Source organism: Ahaetulla prasina, chromosome 1, assembly GCF_028640845.1.
Source record: "Ahaetulla prasina isolate Xishuangbanna chromosome 1, ASM2864084v1, whole genome shotgun sequence".
NCBI classification, from domain to species: domain Eukaryota; kingdom Metazoa; phylum Chordata; class Lepidosauria; order Squamata; family Colubridae; genus Ahaetulla; species Ahaetulla prasina.
In genome coordinates this window covers 305530358-305546951 of record NC_080539.1, presented here as the reverse complement: position 1 = coordinate 305546951, position 16594 = coordinate 305530358, and the positions used below count along the sequence as shown (strand labels likewise).

Genomic DNA, 16594 nt, shown 5'->3' with positions numbered 1-16594 from the left:
TAAACTTGCAGCGTTGGCGCTGGTGTTGACCACCGCAGCTTCCGCATTCGTCTCGGTCCCCTTTGTCGCGTTTCGGTTCGGCGGCAGACCCCTTCCTCATCTTCACCGCCGGATTCGGTCTGAACCTCCTCCTGGTGCACGGAGTTGCCTTCGCTCGCCTTTGTGGGACCCGGCTTCTGCAGTGTCTCTGCGCTTGGGTGGACATTTCATGTGCTCTGGCTTCGCCCAGAGCGTGGCCAGCGTTAGGTTGCTCTTTGCTAGCAGCCGCCGCAAACGGATGTCTTTGACCCCTCGGATGAGTTGCTCGAGGAGCACCTCGTCTGAGTCGCGGTATCCGCGGTCCTTGGGCGCTTTTCTTAGGGCGCCATGTAGTCACCGATGGTTTCGCCCTCCATCTGCCTTCGCCTCCAATTCAAACCGCCGCCACGTATTTGGGCGGCGTTGGTGCAGTGGTTTTTAGTAAAGTCTGTAGAGTTGGCCATGACACCGACTGCAACGGCGTTGGCTCTGCCAGGGCTTCCGCGATATCGATGACCTCCGGACCACAGTGGCTTAAGAAATAAGCCCTTTTCGGTTATCTGGAACTCCCTGCAGTTCGTTGGCTTCTAGAAAGCTTTCGAAACGGGTCATATACGTTCCCCATTTCTCTTAGCCGGTCAAACGGTGCGGGCGGAGTGTAACTGGCCATCTCCGCTTTTCTGCCCTGAGTTTGCTGGGTTCGGGTCTATCGTGCTTCAGCTCGGTTCTGGTTCTCCTTAGCCTCGAGATCCCACCCTCGTCGCCAATGTTATGTTCGGGAAGTAACGAGGCTGGAGACCAGGGTAGTGACAACAGCTCTTTAATATAGGGTGAACCCAGCAACAGGCTGGGGGAAAAACCTCTCCTTTTATACAGTTCTACTGGAGGCTTCGTCCAATCAGCAACGTGCTGATTTCCCGCTCAAATATTTAAAGGTACAAACATGAATACATAACACATGGTGTGCTAGTTACCATTTGGCTTCCAGGTGCAATTCAAGGTGGTGCTTATCACTTATCACCAGCTATCAAGGTTTCTGAGAATTCTGGAAATTGACAATTGTGTCCTCAGCAGCAAAAGTCCATTTAAGGGTTACCAAAGATAGCAACATATCTACTTCAATCTTGATCAAATAAACCTACTTTGTACTGCTTTATTTTACTTTCAACAATCTTGATCTTTTACTCTCTTCAAATAAGGTCCTTGATTTCCTTTCAATTTTTCCTTGCCCTTCACACAAAATTCTTCAAAGCTTTAACAAGCCTCTTTTAGGAATATAGGGAAAAAAATTCAGGTCATTATCTAGATTTGTTGTTTGTATATTTATTTTAATTATTAACACATTGGCTGGTTTCTTTTGTGTGGCCTGTTTTGCATCCTTTTCCGTATCATTCTTGTAGTTTGTAATTTTTAAATCCACTTTCAGATCAGTTTGTCTTGTCCAGCAAAACAATTGCCTTTTCCATATCATTTTTTAAACACAGTCTATCTTTAGAGGCACACACTGTTAAAATTAACTTTTGTATCCATTGTTCCAAAATATCTATGTTCAATGTTAAAATACTTTGCTCCATTCCATTATTAGTAAAATCAAATTTAAGTATTATTCTCTTTAACTATAATCTTTAGCTCCTTTCCTTTAAGTGTCTGATCTTCAATGCCCCACTGCATCATTTAAGAATTCAAAACCAAAGCACTTTTCCACAGGAAGGATTCATATGATTAATTCCAGAATCTTATTTTAATTGGGAATTTATATACAGAACAACTCTTCCTTTCTTTTTAGTTCCTGGTGAAATAAATTCTTCACCCAAGTTTTTATAAATCAAGTATTTTGTCTCTTTTTCTAATAGGTGTTTCTTGTAAGCAAATTATATCTTGTTTTAATTTTTAATAACATTTTTTGTCTTTTCAGGAGCAGCATTAGACTTTGATACCAGACGTGTTTTCAAGCTATAGTTTTCAAGCTATAGGCAAAAATGTCAAGATGTTGGCCATGACAGTGTGATTGAAGCATTGCCTGTTTTTCATTTGCACCACATGTGCAATGCACATAAAAAACAGAGGGAACTTTAATCATACCATTGTGCCACCATCTTGACTTTTTTCACCATACTATGCATACCCTGTTAGGTAGCATTTACATGATAATGGTAAAATTGAGCCAATTAACAGAAAAAAGTCAATTAAATCAGATGTAATAGGAAAGGTGGGTTTGAAAAACTGCAAAAATGATGTTTCTATTGTTCCAAGGCTCCCTGAGTCAGTGAAACAAAGAGAGGTAGAGAGATTAATATTTTGAAACCTACCAAACTGTGTAAAAAAAGACTTCTGCTTAGGGAACAAGAATTTCTGCTCATCTTTTACATCTTAACAAGCTCTCCCAGGACTTCACATCTGTTCTGAAACTTCACTTAACTCTCCAGGACATATTTTGAGAATGGACAGATTGTCTTGGAAGGGAAATAAAAAGATGTAATTCTACACACAATAAGCTGGTTGAATAATTAGTTCTTCTGAAGAAATGTGGAAACCCTAGTCCAGTGCGAGACCAGGGAATTTCTAGCAACCTGTTTGCCCCATGCAGTGTTTCAGATTTGGAGAAAGAATCAACTAAAGTTGAAATGGTATAAAACCAATATGTTTTATACTACAACTGTTGCAGGTTGTCTGCTAAAATACATCAAAGCTGACATGTCTGAGCATTTTGGACATTTCCACTATAGTTAGACCTGCAGAAGCTCTTTTCTCACAGGATCTTTTCCACTGCCATTTGTGATTCTGTCTCTGAGCCCAGCTAGAATCAAAATACAGCTCCATATCATAACTATTTTGGCTGCCTGCTTACTTAAAGAAAGTTAGTGGAGGAGAAATAATAAGCTTCCAGAATTGGCTATTGTCTTCAATTTAGGCAGAAGAGCTTGGCAGGAACCTAAAGGTGCTGCTGGTGCTCAACATACCAAATATTTGGAACACACCTGAACTGCCTACCTTGCATGATATAAATAGATGAGATACAAGAAGTCAATGTGCTGAATTCTACATCACAATCACAGCTAGGAAAAAGGAACACATGAAACCATATTTCTCCTTTAATTACCTGCCCAGGATAAAGATTTAATGTGCCTCAAAGGTTCCCTCTTTACTTAATTGGTTCAGGAACTTTACATATTCAACTTTAGTTCTCGTAAACATCTCTGAGGTAATTAAACAGAGAGAGAGAGTGATTTCTCCCCAAACCACGCTAGAAGCATTGGGGTATAAACCAGTGATTTAAAAGTAAGTCTGCAATTTCCAAATTAAACACTCAGTCCACTTTGTAATGGAAATATAACTTCTGAAATCATCTTGGTTTTAATTGTAATTAAATAACTGTTAAATGGGTCATAAATTAAGCTCATAACTTAATTTTTTTTTGAATGACGCATTTAAAAATGATTCAGAGCTCATTTGATTTAATGAACTCTAAATTATGTGAAACATATGTGACATCCTTGTTACATCTGTTTTGGTGACCAAAGCTAGCTCCTCTAGATATAATATTTAAGGACATCATTTTGAATAATTAGCTTAGGAAAGTTTAATAAAGGGGTTGATAAACTGGTATCCTTGAGATTTTAGATTGCAACTTCTATCAAGTTTAGATAGCATAACCAGTGTCAAGAGATTATGGTAGTTGTAGTCCAAATACATTTTGGAAAGAAAGCTAATCTACAGTATTACCTCCCTCTCAGGTAACATGTATTGGGTATGAAAATTCAGACAATGGCAACCTGAGCCATAAAGGTCTTCATAGTAATAACTAGCACCTCAAATTGGACCCAGAAGCCTACTGGAAGGTCAGCAGAGGTTATTCTACCTTCCACAGGTAGACAGTTGTATTTTACATCAGATGCAGTTTTCTGATGACCTCCAAGGGCAATTTCATGTAATGAAATTCCAGTAGTCTAGCCAGGGGGCAATCACAAAGGCATGGATCATTGTTGTCAACACCTCCTGGTCCAAGAAAGGCCAAAGCTATCGAAGACTCTCTTGGGCATAAACTGTATCAGGAATGATGGCGTCATTGGGCCCAGCAGCTCCTTTTGTAATTTAAATGCACTCCTACACTGAATGCGTGCCAATGGGCCAATCAATTCTTTGATAGTGCAGCAGTCTACAAGCATGGTTTATTGTAAACATTTTGTTCAATCCATGAAGCAAGTTTTACTAATCACTATTCTTCCCCCAGATGAAAAAAGTGTCTCTCAGTAGCAATATGCAAGAAATTCTACTACCAGAAGGACCAGAATTTGACACTGAATTTGACATTACTATATAGTTCCACCACTGCAACTTTTTGTTAATGTATTCAAGCAGGTTTTTGACTCCTTGCAACTGCCCTGACTAGTCCATGCAGTTTTCTTGGCAAGGTTTTTCAGAAGCGGTTGACCATCACCTCCTTCCTAGAGCTAAGAGGGAGTGATTGGTGCGAGTTAGCCCAGCTGCTATGTGCCTAAGGAGGGACTAGGACTTGGTTTCTAGCCTGGTGCCTTAACCACTAACACCAAACTGGCACCCTACTAATTGCACCTTTGTAAAGCTGAAATGGAAAAGTAAGAAGGGTGGTACAAAGCAGAAGGCAGATGCTGCTGCTTTAGGGATAGGCTGGTTCTAAGCTAAAGGCATCTAGGCATCTATTTTTTAACCTCACCGTTCCCAAGAAGCCCTAGACACATCGCTATGCTATCCAGGGACAGAATTTATTTATTTTCTCATATTTATATGGATTGACAGACAAAATACTCTGGGCGGTGTACAACAAAGCCAAAATTAAAAGAAAAAATATGGGAAAGAGAAATGACAGCTGATGGATATGCTTCATGTCTTTCCCTCTAGTTCAAACTTCCAGACCGCATTAGTGGGTGGGCTAGAAGTAGAACCTACTTCTTCCAGATCCATTAACTCCTTCACCGGCAGGTGTGGGCAAGGATCGGTCAAATGGGCCTGATCCTTTGCCTAAGTCTGAGAAAAGCCTGTGGACAAGAGGGTAGAGGGGCCATTGTCCCAAAAGTGCTTTTTCAAGAGGCAACTGGACTTTCTGCTTTTTCTTTGACGGTGTTTCACTTCTCATCCAAAAAGCTTCTTCAGCTCTAGAGGTGAAGAAGCTTCTTGGATGAGAAGTGAATGGTCTTCAAAGAAAAACCAGAAAGTCCAGTTCCCTCTTGAAAAAGCACCTTTGAGACAACCATGACCTGGATGACTGAGAATTTCCATAGATATAGAGGGACCATTGCTGCCTGCACAAGCATATTATTTCTACCTTCGCGATGAGACCCATTTTCACCTCTCTGGTTTAAACCAGGAGTCTCCAACCTTGGTCCCTTTAAGACTTGTGGACTTCAACTCCCGGAGTCCCTCAGCCAGCTTTGGGGGTTGAAGTCCACAAGTCTTAAAGGGACCAAGGTTGGAGACCCCTGGTTTAAAAAAATTTTTTTTTAATTATTTACATTTATATCCCGCCCTTCTCCGAAGACTCAGGGCAGCTTACAGTGTGTAAGGCAATAGTCTCATTCTATTTGTATATTTACAAAGTCAACTTATTGCCCCCCCAACAATCTGGGTCCTCATTTTACCTACCTTATAAAGGATGGAAGGCTGAGTCAACCTCGGGCCGGGCTTGAACCTGCAGTAATTGCAGGCTGCTGTGTTCTAATAACAGGCTTCTAACAGCCTGAGCTATTACAGCCCTTTAAAATGAATATTTTGATAGGAGATTGTTTCTAGTACAGTACTGCTTTCATGATCATGAAGGAATCCACTTCAGACTACCCATTACACATAGAGATGCACCTATATCTTACATACATGAGATGTAATGCTTATTTGCATCCACACCTTTAGGAAACTGGAGCAAACCATACCCGCGGAACCAATATAAGTATATTGGCAGAGCTTACGATCAACCCACAAAGCCCGTTTCCTCCGATCGAACCCTTCCCTTTTCCTCCCAACAAGCTGCGCCCGAGGCGAGAGGAGCCTGACGCAATCTTCTACCTCTGTTTCCCTCGAAAGCTCCTAGGCGAGTTGCATCATCTGGTTTTGAGACAGCGGAGAAGAGGAAAAAAACCAATGAGCGGGCGCGTTTTGCTCATGTGTGACAGACGGCTTTGACCAATCCGCTCTTCGTAAGCCGTTCTCCAGGCAGGACTATTTGCTTCTGAAAGCGGGTGATTGGACAAGAAGCGGCGGGAACCGAGATACCCTGACAACTGGGCGGGGGCTTGCCGGCAAGCTGGTATTTAAACGCTGGAGACCTGGGGAGCAGCGCAGTTTTCTTTCTTGCTTTGTGTAGGAGGGGTCGGTCGTCGTCGTCTCTTGTGCCAAATCCCAGGCTAGCCGAGCTTAATCCTTCGGTTCAGTCCATTCCCGGAGATCAGAGCCACCAGCGCACCCTCGTCCTGCGGAGTCATGAAGGGGGATCCGCATCCTCGGCATCTTTCCAGCGGAACGGAGCATCCGTCCAGGTTGCAGAAGGACGAAGAGGAAGAGGAGGAGGAGGAGGAGGAGGAACCCTCGGGAACAGAGGAAGGGTCGCCCAAGTCTCCACTCTGGGTCTTCGGTTACGGTTCGCTGGTTTGGAGACCTGATTTCGAATTCACTTCCCGCAAAGTGGGCTATATCCGGGGCTACAGCCGCCGCTTCTGGCAAGGAGACACCTTCCACCGGGGTAACGAAAAAATGGTAAGGGCTCTTCTTTCCAGGTGAGGCTAAGTGGGTGGGAAAGGACAGTGGCTGATCCCCAGTTTTTGTGTGTTTTTTTTAAAGACGGATGAGGGCTTCTCCTGAGATGAGAGATCCCTTCCGTAGAGTGGAAGGGGTGGTGGGATGGGCTGTGGGACTTGGAAAATAAGAGATAAAGCAAGAATTGGTTACGTTTCGGGGAGTTAGAAATTGTAGGTTCAACTGAGTCCACAGAGGTGGAGTTGATGGATTACCCTTGGCTTGACATTGTTGTGCAGAATTTGGAGAGCCTCCCACATTAGTTTTTAATGCTGAGGGAGCAGGGAACTTCTGGACTGCACCAATGATGCTTCCTCGAAATGGTAGAACTTGTAATTACGATGTTGGTCTGCAAAAGAGTACAGTACTGCATATTAAAACTGCCTCTTTCTCTCCCTTCCCTTAGCCTGGAAGAGTGGTCACCCTTCAGGAAGATTACAATGTAAGTATTTTGTGCCTGCATTCTTAAACAGTTGGCATACATATCAATAGCCAAAGCTAATCGGAGGGAGGGAGGGACGGGAGAAGGCTTAAAATCAAGTAATTACAGGTAGTCCTCAACTGATGACCACAATTGAGCCAAAAATTTATGTGGCTAAGTGAGAAATTTGTTAAGTAAGTTTTGCCCCATTTTATGACTTTTCTTGCCACATTTGTTAAGCAAATCACTGCAGTTGTTAAATTAGTAATATGGTTGTTACCTGAATTCCAATTGATTTTGCTTGTCAGAAGGTTGCAAAAGGGGATCACATGACCCCCGGGATACTGCAACCGTCATAAATGTGAGTCAGCTGGCAAGCATCCAAATGTAAATCATGTTATCATGGGGATGCTGCAACAGTTGTTCTGGTGTAAAGAATGCTCATACGTCACTTTTTTCAGTGCCATAACTTTGAAAGGTTACTACCCGACATGTTGTAAGTCGAGGACTACCTGTATTTTGACCTACCTACCTTGTTTAGCTGTAGGGGAAAGATGGAGAGTGAATTTTATCATAGCAACTAGAGGTTATGTAATTCTGTTACTTGACCTGCAGCAATTATAATTATCCAATTATCATTTGGATGAGTGATGATTTGATCCGTAGAGTACTGCTTATCTAGGAGACCAGCCAATGTTTGTGAATATAATTTAAATGATAAAAGAAAACAGATCTTGACAATTTTGGAGATGATAAGGTAGCACTGCTGAAAAGAATTGGGCACATGGCCAAGATACTGTGGGTCTTGCACAGTTTTATTAACTGCTGTGAGGACAACTCATTTGGAAGGAATGAGTAGCTACTGTATTTCAGAACTGCTTTTTCATCACAAAGCTGATTTTTAACCTATCTGACCTGATACTGTTTAGAAATGCAATAAAACATGGCAGATAACATTTTTTTTTAGTGTGGCATTTGCTTATTTGTATAGGTTATGGAGATAAGTAATTCTATATTTAATGAAGCAGACATCTGTAAGTAACTTGTAATTTGATTTCTGATTGCAGGGGTGCACATGGGGTGTTGGCTATGAACTTCGCGGGCTTCAAATTGCTGCTGTCCTTAAGTATTTGAACATGCGGGAAGCCGTGCTCGGAGGCTATGACACCAAACTGGTGAAGTTTCACCCCCAGGAAGAAGAGGCCGATGAACCTGTTCTAGCTCTTGTTTATATTGCAACCCCCCAGAATCCCTCTTATCTGGGGCCAGCACCTGAAGAGGATATTGCAGCTCAAATCATAGTCTCCAGTGGCCGTGCTGGCCACAACATTGAGTACCTTCTGCGGCTGGCAGACTTCATGCGCTACTGTTGCCCTCAAGTAGAAGATGAACATTTGTTCTCGATTGAGGAAGCCCTGATCTCTATCCTGCCCTGTATATATCCTGCTGAGGAGCCCTTGGTACAATAATGAATTTGACAGTATTCACCAAAATGAAATTGGATGAACACTTTTTAACCAAGGACAGCATGCATGAATACATGAGCTGATGCAACTGAAGTCAGGTTTAAAAACCTGTACATGTAGACCTTGGGAGACAAAAGTAGTTGGAGGCACGGTAATATAACTACACTTTAAGTAGCACTGGAATCCAGCCACATTTCTAGTCTTGAGTAGAGATTGGAGAGACCCATTGCCATTCTACTAGCTGCTGGTGATACAAAGCTGGTTGAAAAATACTTCCTAGTCTCAGTTGTATACTCCAGAGAGATTAAGTCCTACTAAATTTAATAGGGCTTTTACTTTAGAGTTCATGCAAGTGGGGCTGCTGCTGTTTGCACTTTTAGCCAAATTAACAGTGTTCTTTGAATTGTTGAAGGGAACGGGGGATGAAGATAAAATGTTTTTCTTTGCATGTTTTCATCCAAAGCAGGGCCATGACTATAATGCTATGAGCTTTGCTCTACCTCACAAGCTGATGCTACACATGTGAAGTTGTGAAGGTTTTCAAAAGTTCTTCCAGCCTTGGTCATGGTATCCTCACGTTTGCTCATACGCTGGGCTTTTTTTAAGTGGAAAATGAACTTGATTTTAGACCAGGGGTCTCCAACCTTGGCTACTTTACGACTTCTGGACTTCAACTCCCAGAATTCTTCAGACAGCGTTGAAGTCCACAAGTTGTAAAGTGGCCAAGGTTGGAGACCCCTGTTTTAGACTTTGGTGGGGCCAAACCTCCTTAGGCAGTTAGTGTACTACTTTTTTTACAACTTGAAAATGTATTTATTGTAATGAAGATGTATATTTCATGGAGAGAAATGTCCAAATGTCCTGCAGAGCGGGGCCGATTGCTAGCTTGAAAGCTGGCAGGGGATCTGGTTTTAGATATATATTTTTTCCTCTTAGAGGGGAGCTTCATACCAGGGCAGCTGCTACTAGGTTACCTATTTGAGACAGCTTTCGGTAAATAGAACTGTTACACTACCTACACACAATATAGATGCTTTTACATTACAATAATCTTTTGTGTCAGTTTATGTAACTGCAGGGTATATATGTCTCTCGGAATACCATGCTCAAGTTTTGCCTGCATTTCAAATAATGAAGTGGCCACTTAATGTCTGGTTCTCTGAAAAATCACAAGAAATTAAAGTTTCTGAGAATATTAAATGTGTTCATGAAAAGAAAGATCTGTGCTGAATATTGTAATCTGAAAGACACGATTCAATAAAGCCGATAAGACCAATTGCTTTCTGATGCAGCCTTTGGGAGAGACTTCACCCTGGAATTTGTTAACAAAATGGACAACTACTGTTAAAAGGAACTGTATATCTTTTATCTATAAATAAATGAGTCTGAAATTACATTCTTTGAACAGAATTTTTTTTCTTTGGTTTTGCATTTAAACTATTAAAATTCTTTGTCATGGGATTTCATGTAACTGTATAGAAAAATGGAATTAGTTGAACTACAGCTGTTGCAAATTACCTTCATAGTGAATAACTGTCAAATGTTTATGAAACTGTTTCCAAAGCTTTGCATCAGCAGTACCCAAGCCGTAGCTTTACAATCCGTTAGGTGCAACTTCTGCAATTTCCTATAGTTTTTGTGTTATTCAGGATGTCACTGAATAACACTAAATGATTCTAGTTTTGAAAAGCTTAAGTAGCACCTTCTTGCAACTGGTAAAACAGCTGCATCTTTTTTTTTATTTGCATTTATATCCCGCCCTTCTCCGAAGACTCAGGGCGGCTTAAACTATGTCAAGCAATAGTCTTCATCCATTTGTATATTTGACCGCCCTGAGTCCTTCGGGAGAAGGGCGGTATAAAAATCAAATCAAATAAATAAATAAATAAATAAATATACAAAGTCAACTTATTGCCCCCCCAACAATCTGGGTCCTCATTTTACCTACCTTATAAAGGATGGAAGGCTGAGTCAACCTTGGGCCTGGTGGGACTTGAACTTGCAGTAATTGCAAGCAGTTGTGTTAATAACAGACTGTCTTAGTCTGTTGAGCCACCAGAGTTGTGTCACTGTCACTTGTGTAGCATAAATCTTGTTTATGCTGACTTCAGGCTCTCCAGATGTTTTAGACTGCATCTGAACTTTCTAAATCAAAACCCAGACTACTAATCAGAACTAGTGATGAAAACAGACTCCCTGTACATGCGCTATGGCCTTTGGATAATGCAACCACATTGCTGCTGTACAACAGTAACATCTACTGCCTCATTCAATCTTGGAGCCCTAGCTCAGTGGTTCTCAACCTCTATAGTGCTGCGACCCCTTTAATACAATTCCCCACGATGTGGCGACTCCTTTAATACAATTCCCCACGATGTGGCGACCCCAACCGTAAAATTATTTGTTTTGAATTTATCGTGCCTGAAGCCGTATTGGCTAGTGATCTGAACTGCTTGCGATTGCCTTGAGGACGGAGGCATTAAAGCAGAGACTCCTCCCCTATTAACTTTATGGCGCCTGGAGCCAGATTAGGCTAGCGATTGGGAGTGATTATAGCTGGCTTGAGAGGGAGACATCAGAGCAAAGATTTCTCTCTTTTAATTCATCGCGCCTGAAGCTGAATTCGGCTAGTGATTTGAAGAGCCTGCAGCTGACTTGTGGAGTCAACCATTGGAGCGCGATTCTTCGACTTGCAAGTATACTTCCTATATTTGCGATGGTCTTAGGCGACCCCTGGCAAATAGTCATTCGACCCCTAACGGGGTCGCGACCCACAGGTTGAGAACCACTGCCCTAGCTAATCCTCAATCTCTTGGCTGTGCTGCTGGTGATTGATCACCTGCCCTTTCCCAATGTGCAAGCAGCAGAAACCAATTACCTCCTTCATGTGGCTGAAGTTCCATTTGGACTTCCAGTTACCATTGCATTCTTAATGGTAACTGGTGGCCATGCTGGCTGAGGATGATGGAAGTTGGGGTTGAATAGTGGGGTTGAGCTGAGGTTAGGCACACTGCTCGACCTCAACTGAGGTCTTCCAGAAGGAAAGAGCAAACAGGGTCACCTAAGGACATCTTACCCAAAGAAGCTGACACTGGAAGGAAGTGGCATGGAGCCCTGTAAACAAAATAGAACCATCAATAACTTTTTATTCTATTAAAAAAGGCCCCCTCCTTTGCAGGGTGTCAAACTGGCGGCCCACGGGCTGGATGTGCATGTGCAAGCCATGCCTACTGCAGCTCCGTGAATGGGGAAAACATCACAAAACGCCATGTAATGGCAACACGACACCGAATTTGACACCCATGTTTTAGAGCATTGGTAAAGAGTTTAGTTTCTTTGCTATGTTTTTAGCATTTTGAATGATGGAGGCAAAGACAGGAGCTGCTCTTTTTCTAAGCATTTTTCAGGTTTAGAATAAGAGCTTAGAGAAGTCACTCTTCCAGGGCCCATATCACAATAATGAGGTCTGCCTCACTAGCTCATTTTGGTCCCTAAGTGCCCTATGGCAAATCTGCTAACCAGACTGGCTTATATTAAAGGAGGTCACTGGTGTGCAATTTCATACTTCCCTCTTAAAATATCTGAAAACTACTCCCAGATTATGCTTGTGTCAATTATATTTCAATGGAATGATCACAAGGTTGAGCTCTTGAGCCTCTGCCCAAAGAAACTTATGTGACTTCCAGATTATTTTGTTTACGTTTTCATACAAAATAGCTCAGATGTGTAACCATAGGTTATTTTTTTATTTATGTTATCGTATTTCCATCTCCCTCATAGTTGCATTCCCAACGGTCTGATGCAGGATTCCAACAAGTGCTTCAGGAGTCAGTCGTTTGAGGACAGAGGTCAAGTTCAATCACTTACTTTTATCCTGACAAAGATGCCAAGGGAGGTTTGCAGGAGGGTGATGAAGGATTTCCAAGAAACAAGGGTGGGGGGAGGGAAGTGCCTTGCTGTGCATTTTCCTGCTTATGTGAAAAGTGATACATCTGTTTTCCCAAACTGGTGGGCCCACAAAGAGCAACTGAAAACACTGTAGAACGAACTGCCTATAAAATCATTACAGTATTTATGTTATAGTCTACAGGCAGAAAATGAGTCCTTAAAAAAGTTTTAAAAACAGTTAAAAGCATACAGTTCACGAGCATCAGCACTGATATCAACAGCTAGTCAGCCTATTAAGGAATATTTACCATAAAGATGCTGGAGCAGAAAAAAACCTGCCAAACTGGGGAATAGAATTAGACACACACACACACGAATAACAGAAATGTGTTGAAGTCAAGCTTCTTTCTCTTCTTCAGCTGTTTTGTACAAATAAAAGAGGTACATACACAACTACAAAACTATGCCCAACAATTATGCTTTTATATATATGCATATACAGTATATGTATATGTGTGTACGTAGGGGTGTGTATATATACAATATATGCAAAATAACTTAAAGAGAACAGAAAGGAGTAAAAAGTACAGGAAAAAAGAGAAAGAAGTAAAAGTAAGAATAGGAAAAGAAATATATTAAGAAGTGACTTCCAACCTTATCTCAACTATAAACAAATTTAATGACTCCTCACCCCCTCTAAGGCTACAAACATTTGTCTGCTCATCCCATAGCCCATCTCCTTTTTGTAAACAAATTCATAAAACATCATCTTCTCAGACCTGGTATGAGCTGAAAGTGCATAGGGTTATCAGAGGAAAAACATATCTTGTTTTAATTTTGATCATATAAACCAACTTTATATTTCTTCTTTTTACTTCTAACAGTCATCACCTTTGATTCTTTCACTATTGTCATAGGATTTGATTTAATTACTTCATTACATGTAACATCACAAATGTTCAAGAATATCTAAACTCCTTTTTTGAACCAGCCATTTGACTGTGGACTGTTTAAATACAATCTAATCTTTATCCTGTTTTAGAGTGCTTTTAGCCTATAAATATGTTTGTGTCTGGTTATATAGAGATTGTGCTGGTATATTCTTTAATAAGAGATTCACTGTTTTTATATTATTGATGATGATGATGATGATGTATCAGGCTGGGCTTTGGCTGTAATAGCGATATTTTAATTCAAGAACTCATCTACATATCCTGCTTATTTTGGTGTAAAAATGCCCTAGTATCCATTTGTTGAGAATATGAGTGCACAATTTCACCTTCAACCCATCCCAGTCCACAGTGAAGGCACTTTCTGTCCATCTTTTCTTGCTCCAAAGTTTTTCAGCTTCTGCCAGCACAAATTGTCCCAAATAGCCAGTCTATAGTGAATTGTTGTGAAGTAAGCAAGTTGGGGACTCACCCTGCTCTTATTGGTTACTTGAAGCTAAGTGTCACCCCCACCCCACCCCTGGTCCATGGCCTCTAGTTTTCAAGGCCATTCACTTTTTGTTAAGGAAAGACTCCCAGGCTCTTCCAGTAGCCAAACAGCAATCTCTTTTCTTGACAACCCATTTACGGTAACAAACTTGGGAAGAGAAGGAAAAGGATTCCTTGGATAGCAGATCTTTGGGCATAAGAGCTTGGAGTAGGTTTTAAAATTAATTCTCATCTGAAAATTATTATTTTTAACTAATAGAGCTGCTGCTGAACAGACACTTTCCATTCTTTGTTTGTGCCAGAACTAATTCCAAGAAAAACTTGGTATGTCTTGGAACAGGAACATTGGAGGACATTTGGTTTTAGTGCTTTCCAAGAACAATTCATTCATATTATCTCAGAATGTTGTGGGTTTTTTGCTACCACTCTTATATGGACATTGTTTTCCAATAACTATTACTAGTATTGCATCCTTAGCTAGCTATAAAATATTGCTGGCAAGAGATACACTAGAAGGTTGTTTCACCTGTTCTTTCGTTATATGCACATGAAGAAGAGATTCATTTCCAAAATATAAAAAAGGACTTGTATTTATGGTGGATTTAACTCCTCCTCCTCCTCCTTTCTAATTTTTCTAATTCTAGTGTTTATCAAGAAAAGGCTTGTACCTGTCATGGCCCAATTCCTTCTGAGGTGTCATTGTCCACATGTTTCCAAGACCCTATACTCAATACTCAAAAGTCCTGCAGTGTCCCTCACAAACTATATAAATAACATTCCAAAAAAGAGGGAGAAATCAATGATCAATCCTAAGACATGACAACGCCAATATTTGTTCCAAGCATCAGTGTCGGAAGGAATACACACAGTGCCGAATTTCCCAATGACAGAATGTTGCTATAAACAAAGATGGGAATAAATATTCATCACAACTCAGCAACAAACCCAAGACTGTAATGAAGCAGATATATCTAGGATAACAGGAAATGCTCTAGAACCACAATCTGATTAAGTGATTAAAAGAAAAAATACCCTGGGGAACTAAGGAGCCAGTATCCTGGCCATGTTCTAAATCTAGAACTTGAGTTATGTCAGGCCAGAATTTTACAAAATTTAAATTTTCTTACATTCTTGGCAGTAGAAAAAGAAATATGCAGATATGAAAACAAGTGGTTCCAAGTCTGTTTAAATCCTATTAAATATTTCTCAACACTATTATTAATAGGGAAATGGGTGATTAAGAAATATGAAAACCAAACAACTCCAGAATTTACTTAGAATCTTATTTGAAAATACCACTTTTCCATTACTGATAGATTGCAATAGTTAGTCATTATATGTTCACATTTTCTATATACTTTTGAAAATTGTGGAGGAGAGTTGTCCACTCCAGTGAAGCAATAAGGAGAAGGACACTGAAGATGTGAAGGCTGCTAGCAGCTGGTGTGAAGTCTGTTGCTGCAATGTTGATTAACTGATCAGTGTTTGGTGGTCCGCAGTGCAGAAACTAATCAAGGAGAGAAGCAACCTGGAACTAAGGAGAAATTACTTGACAGTTAGAACAATTCATCAGTGAAACAACTTGCCTCAGAAGTTGTGAATGCTCCAATACTGGAAGTTTTTAAGAAGATATTGGCTAACCATTTGTATGAATGGTCTGGTGTAGGGTTTCTTGCCTGAGCAGGATATTGGATTAGATCTCCAAGGTCTGTTGTCCTGTCCTGTCCTGTCCTGTCCTGTCCTGTCCTGTCCTGTCCTGTCCTACCCTACCCTACCCTACCCTACCCTACCCTACCCCACCCCACCCCACCCCACCCCATTCTATTCTATTCTATTCTATTCTATTCTATTCTATTCTATTCTATTCTATCCCATCCCATCCCATCCCCGGAGGCCTTTTATAACAATTAACAATTGCAATAATTGTTAACAATTAAAATAAGGAGAACAATACACAGATACTTCGTAGTCCAACAACTGAAGAGGTAAACTAAAGCCAATGACTTCATTAGCGTGTAGAGATTCCAGATATTTTAAGCCTTGGTAGCATTCCAGGGAGTACTACACAGATATTCCGAAGGACCCATTGAGTGTCATTTAAGACGTTTCTCATAAATCAAAGGGACATAGTCTGGATATGCTCCCTTTTCATCTGTAATTCTCTTAATTTGTACTTTGTAAAATTTTTTGACATTCACAATGTCTAAGTAACCTCTTATGGGAGGTGAAGCAGTGTAAAAAAATGGTCTGTGACTAAAAGTAAGATCATGTCAACAAGCAATGCCAACCCAATGCAAACAGTTAAAGAAATTGAAATAGTTGAAAGTTAAGACAGATTTTGTCTTTCTAGGTTCCAAAATTTATACAGTGATAATAGATATCAAATAAAGAGTTGTTGCTATTTGGGAGAAAGATTAAGAGAGAAGCAGGCAAGCTATTAAAAGAGAGAGAGCCCACTAACAACAAAGATATGAATTGTCAATGACATAGTTTTCTCAACTACAACATATGGCTTTGAAAGCTGGAACATTAGAAAGGCTGAATGAAGAAAAAATGCTATCTTTGAATTATGGTGCTGAAGAAAACTTCTGACAATAACT

General features: G+C 40.7%; 1 protein-coding gene across 1 annotated transcript; it reads left to right on the top strand.

Moving 5' to 3' along the window:
* Positions 1–6329: 6329 nt before the first annotated feature.
* CHAC1 (ChaC glutathione specific gamma-glutamylcyclotransferase 1) lies at positions 6330–10051 on the top strand. The gene is made up of 3 exons (XM_058162069.1): positions 6330–6741; positions 7187–7222; positions 8269–10051. The coding sequence occupies exons 1-3, from the start codon at positions 6469–6471 to the stop codon at positions 8668–8670; spliced, it is 711 nt and encodes a 236-aa protein (XP_058018052.1). The 5' UTR covers positions 6330–6468; the 3' UTR covers positions 8671–10051.
* The last annotated feature ends 6543 nt before the right edge of the window (positions 10052–16594 follow it).